A 14455-nucleotide genomic window follows, 5' to 3' on the forward strand; every position below is an offset into this window, starting at 1 on the left:
TATATATAAAATAGCACTGCAAGCTGAACTGAAGAGTCACAATAATTAAAGCAAATCAAAAAAGATCGGGCCTACGCCAACACATGTTAAACTTAAAAACTAAGATTTCAGTTGTAGTTCATGCTTCTTTTCTAATCATCAATAAAATTTGCTGCCATAAAACTCAGCCATTTCCATCAGATGAGCACAGAGTCACTATACCAGCAGCATGAACTCAAGACCCCCCAAACCATGGCACAACACGAACCCAGACAGATTAATGCAACTCCTGCAACACAAACAGCGTACGTTTACCCTAAACATCATAATCCACATGTAGAAGACATAAAGAATAAACATCGTCAGACTAAAGTGGGTCAGGATTCCTCACATGCAGAAAGTAAGTCAAAATATGTCGCCTGGTCAGACAGCGCTTCTGCTCACACACGAGCACTGTCTGGCAAGAGAAGCTGTGAAGACCAAAACTTGGCCCGGGTTGTGAATACCAAAACCTCGGCCGAACCTGGCTCCAATTATCTCTGCTTCAGCAGCCAAGGGGAACTTTGTGGACTAGCCCTCACAACTCCCACCACTTACCAAAGTTCGGGGTCGTGGAGAAGCACTTGAAGCACACATCTCCCAAAGTTTAAATGTCTGTCAATGTGCTTTGTCCCGGTTTTTAGACAAAGCACGGCTTATTTTGCAGGATGCACATCATAACGTCGGCCTGTTAGCATACTTTAAATGTTTTTGCAGCATTTTATAAGAGCCTGAAACTATTCATGAGCAAAACAATTTAAAATGAAAGAAAAAAAATACTCTGCTAAAGCAGCAACATTGCGGTAAAGCAAAATGGACTTTAAGTCACCTCATGCCAGCTATTTTCAGCCGTGCCTTTGTGTGTAAACGCTGCTTCTACACAATACAGAGCGAGCGTGCAGCCTATTTTTACGCCGTCTCCTCTCTTCCTCTAGCCTCAGTCATACAAGTATGGCAAAAACCTGCAGTAAACCAAATGATATCTTAGTCCAGATACTCAGCTAGAAGCAAAAAGCAAACCAAAAAAACTGCAAGAATCTTGGGACCAAACATGCTGCTGGAAACAATTACAAATGGTCTCCCACAAGCACAACAACGTTTTTATGGAGCTGCCACAATAAAACAGCAATGTGCCAGCAGAACATTTGCCTTTAGGGAAAAGACAAGAAATGTGAACCAGAACGTTGTTCTCCTTTAAGAACAGCACTGGAACAAATCAGCACAAAAGAGTGAAAATATGATTTATCAGTAGGAAACAATATTAAGGCAATCCTTTATCAAATAACTAGCAGAACACAAGATGGATACTAGATAACGGATATCACAAGGTTTTCGCCTGTAGAACTTATTCATATTTAGCATCTATAGTTTATGTTACATAAAGAGTACCAGCTAACACATCCCTCCTAAATCCTGCTTAAAGTTTATTATAGTGTCCAACTTGGAGAAAAGTAGGAAAAGTTTGTTTTTCCGTGTTTATAGTAGCCAGATTAAAAATAGATTTCTAATTTGACTGGAAATGAAAAATTAAAGGAGGCATGGAAGGAAGCTAAAATGATCCCTAGAAAATACACCAGTATTTCCAGGCATGGTTGAGTATGGAAATAATAAAAAGGATAATGGAAAAAAAAAAGACTAAAATACAAATAAAAAATGGACCACAAATGGCATTTGTTTGGACATGAATACAAGTAGGAATTTGCCATGATCACAAAAGGTCACTCTGTTAAATTTACTTCCAGTCATCTGCTGTCATAAAGCAAACATCCTTCTGAGTTAAAAAAAAAAAAAGATTAAAATCTGTTTCCTTTTTTCAAACAGGTGACAAGAAGCACCAATTATAATTTCTGTCAGTGATATTTTGAGATTTGAAGTTCCTCAATATCTGGCCAAACTTCCTCTTGTTGACAGGAAGTCTGAAGAGTTCCCCGTCTCTTCCTGACAAATCTGAAGCCAGCCAGTAGTTTATAATCTTCTAAAATAAACCACAGACACTCAACAACAAACACGTACACCTTGTTGGTTTGCTTCCTCCCACTTAACCAGACATGAAGCTAACCTCAAAAAACAACTTACTTTCCAAGACCACAAAAACATATGATTTTGTCAAAATGATCAAAGATAACTTCACTGTCCTCTTCATTATTGCTCTGTTAAAAGTTTCAGAATGGTCAAAAGAGCTGTAGCTCCAAAATTTGACCTTTCACCTACATGTCCCTGCCTGGCCACTGCTCATTTCACAATAATCTTTCATTCCTGCAGCTAAAATTTCCCAAATATGAAAACTATAGATCATTCTTAATGTACCCTCTGTTAACATAAAGGTTTATAACAGATTGCAACGGAATGATACTATCTGTAAAAACATAAATGTAGAAAATTGTCTCTGTCAGGAGTTATGATTATGACTAGATTCATTGACTGTTCACATTAAATCTCTCTTGGAAGTCTACATAATGTCTTGCAAGAAATACTAGAATCTGTTTGTTTCATTGGCTACAGAGTGAAACCCCAGATCCGCCTCTGATTGGTTGATTAGTCCCAAGTGATGACTCCTCCCAGAAGAACATGCTGTGGAAAAGAGAGCAAAGTTCTGCTAGATTCAGTAAGAAGAAAACAGATCCCATCAAGAAGACTTTCCCTATCAAGAAAATTAATTAATTACTCATTAATACTGGAATCAGCAAAGCCTCTCTTATTTGCTTGTCGTAAATAAATTTAGTTTGCATTGAATATCATACTACTTTTGTCCTTTATTGTGTAAATTTGTGCAAGAATAAATGTTTCCTCAATTCATTTGTTTAGCATCTGCGTATAAGAACATTACTTGATTCCAAATCCAGAGCCGAAGCAGAATTTGTACATTTAAAGTCCTAGTTCCAGCCCATCCCGGAGTGATCTGTGGCAGACCGCGGCGCTGTCAGAGCAGGAGAAGCTGACCATCCCTCTGGCTGCCTGAGCAGAGCCGAAATGGGTTGTAAATTGTTTTTGTTGAGTTCTCATTCTGGAGTTAATTTAGTTGAAAAACTGATACGGTTTAACAACTAAGCCACGTTATACCTACTTTAATAATAAACCTGCATTGGTCATTTGCATCGCTTTATAGTTCTTTAGCTGCCAGGACATTTAAAATCATGACTGATGCAGCATTAAAATGGATGCCTTGTCCAACACATACACATGGGAGCCTGGAAATATTACAGCAAGGGGCCAAATACTCTAAAAACAATCAGAAAGCATTCCAGTCTGAAAAGAAGTCAACATGGAACATTTTACGATGTCATGAACTTAGTCATAATGCTTTGATCACAGAGCACTTACTTCATTCTTGCTATTAAAACAGGTTTTAAGGAAATCTGAGTTAAACATAATCCCTCCCATTTACAGTGCGCCTCAAGAAATATTGCACCTCTGCAGAGATTTTTTTTTCTGCTTCATTATCGGCCCAGAATCCCGACACTGGAAGCCTTTTTACAACCCGCTGTAGCTGGAGGCTTGTTTCTTCAAAGGCAGCCTTTTTCTTTTAAACAGCTTCCAAGTGAGATTTAGGGAAGTCAGATGGTGAATCTGTGTGGCCTCCTCACATCATATTCATATCTTAATCTCATTTAGCTTGTCTTGTCTTTGCTTCTCTTTCTGAATGCATTCTGGCAACTTAAAGTCCTGCGTTGTTCTTTTGACCATATCTGAGCCTCAAAGTCAAGGTGCTGTTAGCTGCTGTTGTACTGATCTAATAATAGGCTAATCAGGTACTCTATACAGTTTATTTCTGCTAAGAAGTGATTTCTTTTTTTAATGCATGTATCTTGTTTTCCTCTCACTGAATGGATAAGAATTAAACATTTACAATTTAAATCTGCATCTCCGTATTCCTGTATATGCTCCCTGTTCCAAAAGCTAAATAAACAAACAAACTGTAGGTTCATGGGGCTAAAGAAGCAAATTATGTTGGTCCACGTGTGTAAAATATACACACACACACACACTGTTAACAATTTACTGTAAAGAGCTCAAGAGTTGTCCAAGCTTTAATGAGAAGTATCCTCAGACGGTTCCATGTAGGTAACCTGAGAAAGTAGCACTCAGTAAAAATGGACGATAAACAATCAAATATTGTATATTTTAAGGAAGAAGTGAAGATTTGGTTCTAATCAGCTGATGCTGACGACAGATCTGCAGCACAGAAAAAGGTCAGAGTCTGATTTCATATTTTAATTCAGTCAAATTTTGTGTGCTATGTTATCGCGATTTAACCACTAGTAACTGTACAAGTAAGACACACAAACATGGTAACTATTCATTGACTAGACAGAAGTCAAAGGACATCTTCCAGAACGCATCTGTTTATATGGCTTTAGATGAGCCTTTTTTGTCTTCTAACAGAAGGATGAAAGTACACTGTAAAAAGCACCTTTTGTCTATTATAAAAGTGTCATCTGCCGCGTGATCAGTATTGATCACCACAGCCTTTGGGATTCAGTGAAAGGACAGATGGTCGGGACCTCCACCTGGTGTTTCCGCTCACTATAACGACTAGATCTCCAAACACCGGGCATAATTTCAGCCTTACAGTAACTACCGGCGTGAGATATAAAATGTGATAACCAGGTAAAAAAATAAATAAATATAAGAGTCCATTTTATAAGCTGTTCTTTGATGTGCTGCCTCAGGATGGAGGAGGTGCAGCTGACAGCAACACAACAGGCACTTCTCGGCGCAGTGCAGAGTTTTACACACACACACTAAAAGCAGTCTGTTGCTTTTGAAAGGCTTCCATTGACGCGTAAAACAACAAATAGACTCTCAATGTGATTGTCTTTCAAATGAGAAGATAACGACACTCCACCTGACTGAAAATGACCCCGGGGCCGAAGTACTGAGTCAATAAAACTCTGACAAATGGGCCAGGGACATGATGGAGTCCGCAGAACAACTAAATGCTGGGGAGACTGCAGTTTTAGTCGCGACAGTTTGACCCATACATTTATGCATCTATAATTAATTTCTCATTAATACAGGAACAAGTCGACCTATTATATGTTATTGAGTTCTGTGAAATGGGCTATATGATGTCTCCCAAACTTTTCCAAGTGATATGAGCATAATTTTAAAAACTTAAGACGAAGCTACTTCAGGTTAAAGACAGAACTATAAAACATATGATTCAAATTTTCAGAGAAAATATTCAGCCTAAAGATTTAACAAGGCTGACTGAAGTTCATCCATGTTATGTTAAGGTTCCTGCTATATGATTATGCAACAATAACAACAACAACAACAACAACAACAACAATAACAACAACAACTTATTTCCAGCATAGTTTCAGAACCAAGCATGGCTGTATTCTTGTTGGCAGCTCCAATGAACCCTTAACTTTCTTTTACAGAATCAACTGCACACACCTTAAAAATAAGGTTCCACCATATTCTTAAAGATCTTTTCTTAAAACAAGACTTGAGGTCTCCTGGAAGTAGTTTCACCTCTGAAGTGTCAAGTCAGGCAGACAAAAAGTCAAGTTGGTGAGCAGGTGTGAAGTGGGGAAGTGGTGGCAGATTATAGCAAACAGCGCCGCTCTCACTTGATACTTTTGAAAAACTGGCTTAATCTGTAGAGGTTCAATTGCTCAATTAAATGATTTTTTTTAATGGTTGGATACTGAATATTTGTTTTACTTTTTGATAAATAAGAGCAAAGACCTAGCACTGATGAAAATATCAGTAGCTTTTAAAACTACACCCATAAATTTTAAAATAGTATTTGGTCATAACTGATTAAGAGTTATAGATAAGATCAAATGCACATCATTTAGATCCAGATGTCTCCCTGCAGACATTGTACTCCATTTCATACCAAAAAAAAATCAGCCAAAGCAGAGAATTTTATGTCTCTTGGTTCTTAAGTATTTTGATAAATTATTGAGATAGATATAATATGCTCAACTATTCCAGAATTAATTTAATTCAATTTACCTGTATAGAATTTATTAAATATATATTAAGCCTTTTACTGTTATTTGTCGTTCAGATTCAGTTGATTACTATAAAATAAATTACAGTCTGACCTTTAATCAAACCAAACCTGCTATAACTTTATCTCATAAAGCTTTAGTCAGCATGAAGTACTTCACATAAAATATTCTTATTTGTAACCAAAAACAAAGGTCAGGGACAAACAGATCAAATATGACAAAATGATCAATGTTGTTTAATTCCAAAGATCCCACTATTTAGATGCAATGGGGAAAAAATTATCTAAAGATTAAATTTAGTAATACATTAAACAAAAAGTAAAAAATTTGAATTAATTGGAAGAAAAATGCAGAAACAAATTGTTCCTGTTAATTTTACAACAATTTAAGAAGATGGCTTAGACTTGGTTTGACATTTTCACTTCACATTCATTTGATCTATGATGGGAAGGAAATGTGTGCAGAACACTGCAGAAGAGCAATTATGTTTCATAAATGAAAAGATTATGAGAAAACAGACAGTACAGAGGTCAAGGACAGACACAGAGGAGTGTTTTCAGACAAACCCACAGAAAACGGAGCCACATTTGGACTCTATTTCAGTTAGTTGAAGGGCAGCTGTTTTGGTAAAAGTCATGATATCCTGTGTATGCGATGCCTCTGGATTAAATATTTATGAGATGAGAAGATAATACGAGATGATTTCAAAGAAAGACTACTAGACAAAATGCCTGAGGCATTTTAAACTACAAAAGGGAGAGAAAGCATGCTGAGTTTATGAACTGTACCGCACACTCTGATTAAAAAACACTCTGTATATCTACCTTTTTAGGTAGATATACACACAATCTGAATTTAAATGTTGTTTCACTTGTGCACAGCATCCTGCTTGATGGCACATGGATAAGCAAACTGACCACAGGCACTACTTTTTTGTCATTCTGTTATGACAAAAAGCGGAAAGTTCACCTTATGAGGAACAAAAAAAAAACAGAAGGTAAAAACAATACAACATGGAACAACATGAGGGCAGGCAAACAAAGCCAACAAATAAACCATGGAAAACAACAGAAGGCCCAATGCGATGATCACAGATTAGTCATTATCCCTCCAGCTCTATTCATGTCAGGGGTCTTGAGTTACAAACTGCACAATGCTCTCTGCTCTCCTTTGGGAATCCAGAGGGTCTTGGATCATGTTCACCCCAGGTTTCTTTACTGGCACAGACCAAGGTGGCCAAACGCAGACTTAACCACATGTGAGGTGAACTCCCCCCCACCCCCCCTTACCCACCCCTTCCTCCTTTTTGTTAGACCTCTCTTACGCCATTCCCTGACGTTTGTGTCACAGATGTGTGGCCTTCAATTATGGAGGTACTTAAAATCACAAGCCACTTGGTAGGGTGGTAATTATTTTTTACATCTTAAAAGCACAAACTTCCTGTAAATCACAGCATCTTTGTCAAACTTCATGAAGGTACACACTGTAAACAAGCTGTGAAAGCAAATGTAATAAGTTTATCTCCATCGTATTCTGGATATATAGACATGTTGCAGCGTAACGTCATGTGCAAGATCTCACCCCCATTTCTCTGCTGGAGGGCAAAAAAATATACTGCTCGGCGACAATGACTACCATTGGTTTTAGCTGCCATGTTGTCAGCACAACACACTAAATCCTAAATGTACACTTGATATATATAACAGAAAAAGGTACGCAGTTCTTTGCCAATGACTGCCAACATGGTAACAACAAGGGAATCACATTTCACAGGTCAAAGTTTTAATGAACAGAAATAGCGAGGGGGAGAGAGGCAGGTCAGTTAGGCTAGCTTGACTTTGACAACCTTAACATGTAGATGTGCTGCAGAATTTGGTGTGTTTCAGTGAAAAAGAAAAAAACAACCCACACACCACCTCTCTGACAGATCATCAGTAGAGCAGGTGTTTAAATTAGAATTGTTCTACCGCGGCATGGTGGCCATGGATGGCATGTAAAAGGATCATGTTTTCCCCTCCATTGTTGTCCAGATGTACATGCAATGTGTCTATAGCAGTAAGTATGAGAGAAAAAATAGGCAAGTGTAAAAGTCGACCTAGAGGTTCCTTTCTTCTGAACTCCGGTCCAGTTAATTAAATGAATGACTAAGGGGCTACGATGCAGACGAGGGTTCACGTGGGGAGTTTGAAAGCACACAAAGTTAGAATCCTCTTGCAAAGTCAGTGCACAGGGAGTTTTTCATGGCAGACAAGTAAGGGCAGCATACACCAGAACAGAGAGCTGGAGCAGCTGCTGTAGGGGCGGAGGATCGACTAATTTACTACATAGCTGAAACATGTCCTTGTCTTGCCTCAAGTGATGTTTTTAGATTTCATTGAAGCTGCACATCAGTCACAGCAGCAAATTAAGAGATTGAAATAGCTATTAAAAAGATTTTTTTCACACTTTGGTGCATCATATTCAAAACCAAGCCTTTTCTATGTTTGTCACTGCTCATGTTTGGTTGCTGTCGCTGACCAAACAGAGTGTAGCATAGATAACATAGATATCAAAATAAATGTAGTTTTCTCATACAAACAAGTAAAGCTTTTTTTCCCAAAATTTCTTGAAAACAAAAACAAAGAGGCCCAGTTTTTGCATCAGTGTTAGAGTAAGGTTTTGTTATGTGCTTCTTCTGAAATAATTTGTAAAAAAAAAAAAAAAAGCAAAATGTCTGTAGCATAAATTATTTTAATAAGACCAACCACTTTACATCCTCCTGAGGCTCTCTAAAGCTCTGAGCAGACTAGAACAAGCATGTGGCAGCAGACGTGTCTCAGTTTGTTCAGAGAGCTGCAGAGAGCAAACATGTCAGCTATGCATCTGATGAACACATAGGATTAAATTTAATTTTGTCAGCTGCTAAGAGTTAGCAAGTTGTTACATTGCTTGCAAATAGTTTGCATCTTGTTCTTGTCTCTGCTGTTTGTTTTTCTGCTGGGTACCAAAAATGTGAAACAAGAAGTCTATAAACTATCTGTCAATTTAACATTATCTTGCAGTTGATTCACCAGACAAACCACATGGTGACAGCAACTAAATCCTGCTAAACAGACATCTCACTCAGTTTGATCAGAAACAATGATCTGTTCCAAAATCACCAGATTTAAGACATGTGTACTCAGATGCCAAGATTAGACCATAATCCAAACCATAAAATGTAGATCAGTGCATCCAAGGTGCATCAAAGACTCCTCAAATTAAAGCCCCCTTTCTGACTTTCCTGAAGGACACATATGCACAACAAAGAAGATTCAGGCTTTTTTAGAGCTCTATTTGAAAAGAGCTAATGAGATCTTGTTATGTTTGTACTTTTTTTGCAAGATGGTTCTGACAAGTCCTAACAGAAAGCAGTACTGCTGTGTGCTGCCGATGTCATCCCCCTTACCCTTATACCTACTCATCAACCTACTTGATGTTTTGTTACTCTCGTACTTAGTAAATACTTATTTAGATATATAAAGCAAGAAAGTTCCATTAAGAAAGCAACTGTTTATTTTTTTGTTTGGGTTGTTGGTGTAATGATGTGTGGGAAATTTTCACGGCACACATTTAGACCCTTAGTGGGATACTGAGCATCGTTTAAATCCCACAGTCTTGTTACTGATGCATGTCCATCTCTTCATGACAGTAAATTACCCACTTTCTGATGGATACGCCTACAGGCCAATGAATTAGGTCACAAAGCTCAATTAATCTTGAACTGGCCTCCAAAGACAACCAGGAATTTTGTTTGTCTGTAAACCCACCAGACACGCTATACCTTTCCTTTCTTGGCCTTGGTTCCCAAAGTGAAAGAGCCGTGTGACAAAGTTACAGTGAGCAGACAAGGACAATCTCCTGGTTGTTTACATATTTCTAAACCCACAGAGAGGAGAAGGAGCAGAGCGAAACACAGAGACTTCCCATTTTGGGAAACAGCTGCTTTAAAACAAAACAAAGAAACCCTGGAAAATGATTAGGTTGCTGGACGAATGACTTTAAATAGGGAAGCACAGAGCTACATGTTGCACACTTTCCTTAAATAAGCCTCCAGTATCAGCAGTCACAACAGTTCCAGTCTCATCAGGGTGACTGGTGAGTATTTGGCACGTTTGGACAAACATTTAGTTTGCCAGCAGTCAAATCAGAGAGATGTGAGTGTTGGTACTTGATATTAATGAACTGAGACTGAGCTCATGAGGGGGGAGGTCTAAGTTATTGCAAAAGTAATCTGAGCTCTTGATACCGCATGTCTGATCGGTGATATTTAACAGCTGCATGTTTGAAGTTGAAACAAAAGCAGCCAGCGAAAAACCCTGCCTAAACCCAGAGAGATAAGACATTATTAGTACCTAGACCTTTGATTTGCTTTTCCTTTGAAGGTTTTTATGTATTTTTTGTAAAGAAACAATGTAAATGCTCACTTTGAACATTTCAGTTCAACATAGAGTAGTTTATAATCCATAGGGTTAAAATGTTTTGAGGGAGCAAACCAGGTTTAATGTTATGTTTACATTTTTTCTGGTGACATAGTGTCTAGACCACAAGGCAGAATCAGGAGATTCTGGTGCTGAGATAAAACAAACAAACAAACAAAAAAAACTTCCAAGATTTAAAAGTTTAGACATTAGGGAATTTAAATCTTGTCAGAAAGATATAAAGTATTATTAGATTCAATAAATAAGTTCTTGAGAAATACGATGCATTTCTCAATGACGTACTCACGTACATACTTTATGCAAAAACTTTACTACATAATTGCAATCAAATTAGTGCTTTCATTTACTTTTACTTATACATCGAAAAGCATATTGGGCCAATTGGGGGTTGGAGTCCTACTCTCTACACACTGCAGCACAGGGGTTCCCACATCTGATTGGACGACTACATCCCCACTACTAGACCAAGACTTCTCGCGGTTAGGAGTGAGTGAGAGCCTCAACTGTCTCCTTTGGGCTGCAGTCATTAAAGAGGAGTGGTCATTGAAACAAGAAAAGTAATTTAACAGATTTAACTCAACATCAGTTCAAACAAGTAATTGGGAAACAAAGATAATTGTTTTATTGCCCTCAGTTACTTCTTAGGTTTTCTCCTCTATCATCAGTGTTCCTGTGCTCACCGAGGTGAGGAAAAAGTGAGTGGAAATACGATAAAAATTATGTTTACAACTAGATTCTTGTAGCAAAGATTACATAAACAGTTTTGGTGCGCAATAGGAAATAATAATTCAAAGAGGACAGATGGGGAAAATCTGAAAATTGCACAACTGTCTCTTGAATATGAATTATGTTATGCTAGCTGTATCTACATTTCTGAGACTGAGATGAATAATCTAATATTTGCAAGTTAAACCTTTCACAACAGAAGGCTCACAAACTGGAAGAGTTCTTGTTCTGCTTTAAGAATAAAAGTGCAGTAAATAAAACAATCCTAAGACTTTTTAGGGTTTAGGATTTGAAATTCTAGCATCTACGACTGACAAGATGACGTGGAATGATTTATTCGCTTTGATAAAAATAACAGAGGTACAGAAATAAACTGTTAGAACCAGCATGTGTTTGAACGTCTGCAGCCTTTGAAGAGCAGTAAGTCACAGCTGCTTCTGTCATCAAGGCGACCTTTTTTTTGCAGATCCTGAATATTTCCCTGTAACCGAAGCTGAAACCAGATCTACACTGTCTCCATGCCCCCTCACTGCACCCTTAAGATACACAGAGGAAAAGTTACCCGCCATTTGGTGGCACTCACCGACCTCTGGCTCAGGGAAAGCTGACATTCTCGGCTGGTGTTTGATTACACTTGGAGGTGAGCTACAGACAAGATGATAATTTTGCATGTATTCCCAAAAGTTAACTAGCTTTAAAGTCTGATGGGTAATCGTGTTGCATGAGTAGTTGAAATATTGAATGAATCCTCAACAGACACATTCATTTAACATCAGTCACTAGCTTGCATCTGACCCTAGAAGAGTCTTCTTTTATCAACTTACAGTTGGCTCGAGTTCACCTCATGTGTCCAAACAGAGAGGCAAGCCTGGGTCTGTTTCTGTCTTACTTGCACTAAAATATCTTAAGGATTATGCTGAGCCAGCTTAAAGACTGGGCTTACATGTAAAAGACAGGCAGTTTGCAGTGGCCTCTCGCTCTGAAAGCGTTCATTCATGACTTAATACTTTCCACCCAAAGAGGAGGGACATCACTTCAAACAGATGTAAACACATTTTTCCTGAAGCAGACCAACTTAAATGATGAATGTATATAATGTAAGGGTCTGTTTGACTGTAAAAAGTGCTTCACTCAGGATTTGTGTGACTGGATGCTTTTATGGACGTTTTCCCTAAAGCCTTACAGACTCTAACTGAGACCGGCTGTGGCTGCATGGAAGCCGCTACTCACTGTGAAGCTCTGCGGGCGGCTCGGCTGGGACAGGACAAAGTACTGTACAGCCAGGTTGAGGTAAGCCGTGCGGTACGACTCGATCTTCTTCTGACCCTGAATCAGTTTGAACAGCTCCAGGCACATCAGGCCTGCCACCGCTGCCGTCGTCGTGGCGATGGCAGGAATAATCCTCCCAGCGATGCGTTTGCTCTGCGAAAGGAGACAACGAGACATTCACTTCCGAGCTTTGCCGCAGGCCAAGCAGACAGGTTTTGGAAATATTCAAGATGTTAAAGTAAAGAGTGAATTCAAAAGCTGAATGTTATGATTTCACAAAACCACATGATGACATGAAGCAACAGCTAAATAGACAGAGTGAAAGATTTTCCTCTGCAGAAATTGATAACATGGACTTTAACTACAAAATGCATGAAGAGAGAGATAACCAATCAGAAAAACTGTTGATGTCCAATCACTGATTGATGATGCAGAATAAGTGGATACACATCAACAGATTTGTTTAAAATATTGTACATCTTGCCGTCTGTGTATCTATATGCCACTTTCAACAAAGAATGCATTTTACTAAATGCTCGTTGTTAGAATATTCTTATAGTACAGAAAAAGTGATATACTGAACTTATAAATGAAAAATATTTAGATAGATTTTTTTATTTTAAAGTTTTAATATCCTGACTACTCACATGGCTAAAAACATCTCTGATGTAGTGCTATATTCAGTTTATAAGACACATAAAGACTTTCATTTGAGATTTTGCAGATTAACGACACACTCTTAAATTATGTCACATACTGACACTAATTTATAGCCTTTAGATTAGCGGTTCTCAACGTGGGCGGTACCGCCCCCCAGGGGGCGTTCAGAGGACGGCAGGGGGCGCTAGCGGACATTTTTACCAAAGGGGGGCGCTGGGATGCCTTTGGGGGGCGTTTGGTCGAAGGTAAACTTTACACCTTAAATCCACAACAATACCAATTTAGACTTTGAGCAACTTGGTAAAACTGTATTGTGTAACATTAAACCATGCTTGGCTGCAACTGTATCGATGGCAGCTGCTCTTCTATTCAGTGTTTGTAGCTTCTTGGCGCAGCTCCGTTCTCCTGCTACTGGTAGCTAAAATCACGATACCCTCTGAAAAATGAACCAATTTAAATAAAGAAATCCAGAAATCCTTCCATGGGTGATAGAGAGCGTTCATTTTATAGCGTTAACACCAGGGGTGAAAGTAAGGGGGTATGGCAGGGTACTGCGTACCCCTAAAAGATTTAGAGAGCAATAAACCAAGAGAGGATAATACTAATCAAATGAAACTAAATGGAAATGAATGAAGAACAAAATGCAAGAATAAACTAAGAAACTAAAATAGATACAGAGGAATAAACTGGTATGGCAAGACCTTTCTAGCAATAATTAATACAGATGACTGTATGGCAAAAATAAACAGACACTATTTCCAAATAAAATGTAAAATAATATTGTTGAAGTGCCATGGGTTTGTTGAGATCACATCTAGTACTGAGAATAAATATATCTTACAGACCATAACAGTAAATAACTTATCACTTATTTATGTTTTTAATTAGATTTGACATATATTTATTTCTTCAATATTATTTTTCATGTCAATATTAATGTCATGAGGCTGATGACTCCATGACACTTTCAATTTACTCATTAGGATTTGATTAAGAACCAGATTTGTTCTTTGTAATTTTTGTCCAGTAAAACTATTAATCTATAAATCAATAGGCAGGTCTATATAAAGATATAATCCATGTTTCTGTCTCATATTTGTATGGCATTAAAAGGATCTGGAACTTTTGTTTTTCCACTGAAAGCTCTGGTTTGCACAATAAATGCCATGAGGGTGAAGTTTTATGGATGATACTCTGATGTCCCATTCTCCTGAAGGCAGCACAGAGCTGAACCGAAGAGAAGAGCCATGATTAATGTAGTTACAGTTCTATCCATGTTTTAATGTTGCAGAGCTCAGTCGTTTTGCTAATAGTTCAAAGTTTAAACTGGCATGTTGTACATCTTTTATCTGG

At 38.1% G+C, this 14455-nt stretch overlaps 1 protein-coding gene across 2 annotated transcripts in view; it reads right to left on the reverse strand.

The window, feature by feature from the left end:
* Positions 1-14455, reverse strand: part of uba7 (ubiquitin-like modifier activating enzyme 7) — a 35005-nt gene that overhangs the window by 4940 nt on the left and 15610 nt on the right. For both annotated transcript variants that reach the window (XM_008408713.1, XM_008408712.1), the window contains one exon: positions 12404-12595. In XM_008408713.1, coding sequence (XP_008406935.1) covers positions 12404-12595 — 192 coding nt within the window. The remainder of the gene's footprint in view (positions 1-12403; positions 12596-14455) is intronic.

The sequence above is a fragment of the Poecilia reticulata genome, linkage group LG5 (assembly GCF_000633615.1).
Source record: "Poecilia reticulata strain Guanapo linkage group LG5, Guppy_female_1.0+MT, whole genome shotgun sequence".
Classification (NCBI taxonomy): domain Eukaryota; kingdom Metazoa; phylum Chordata; class Actinopteri; order Cyprinodontiformes; family Poeciliidae; genus Poecilia; species Poecilia reticulata.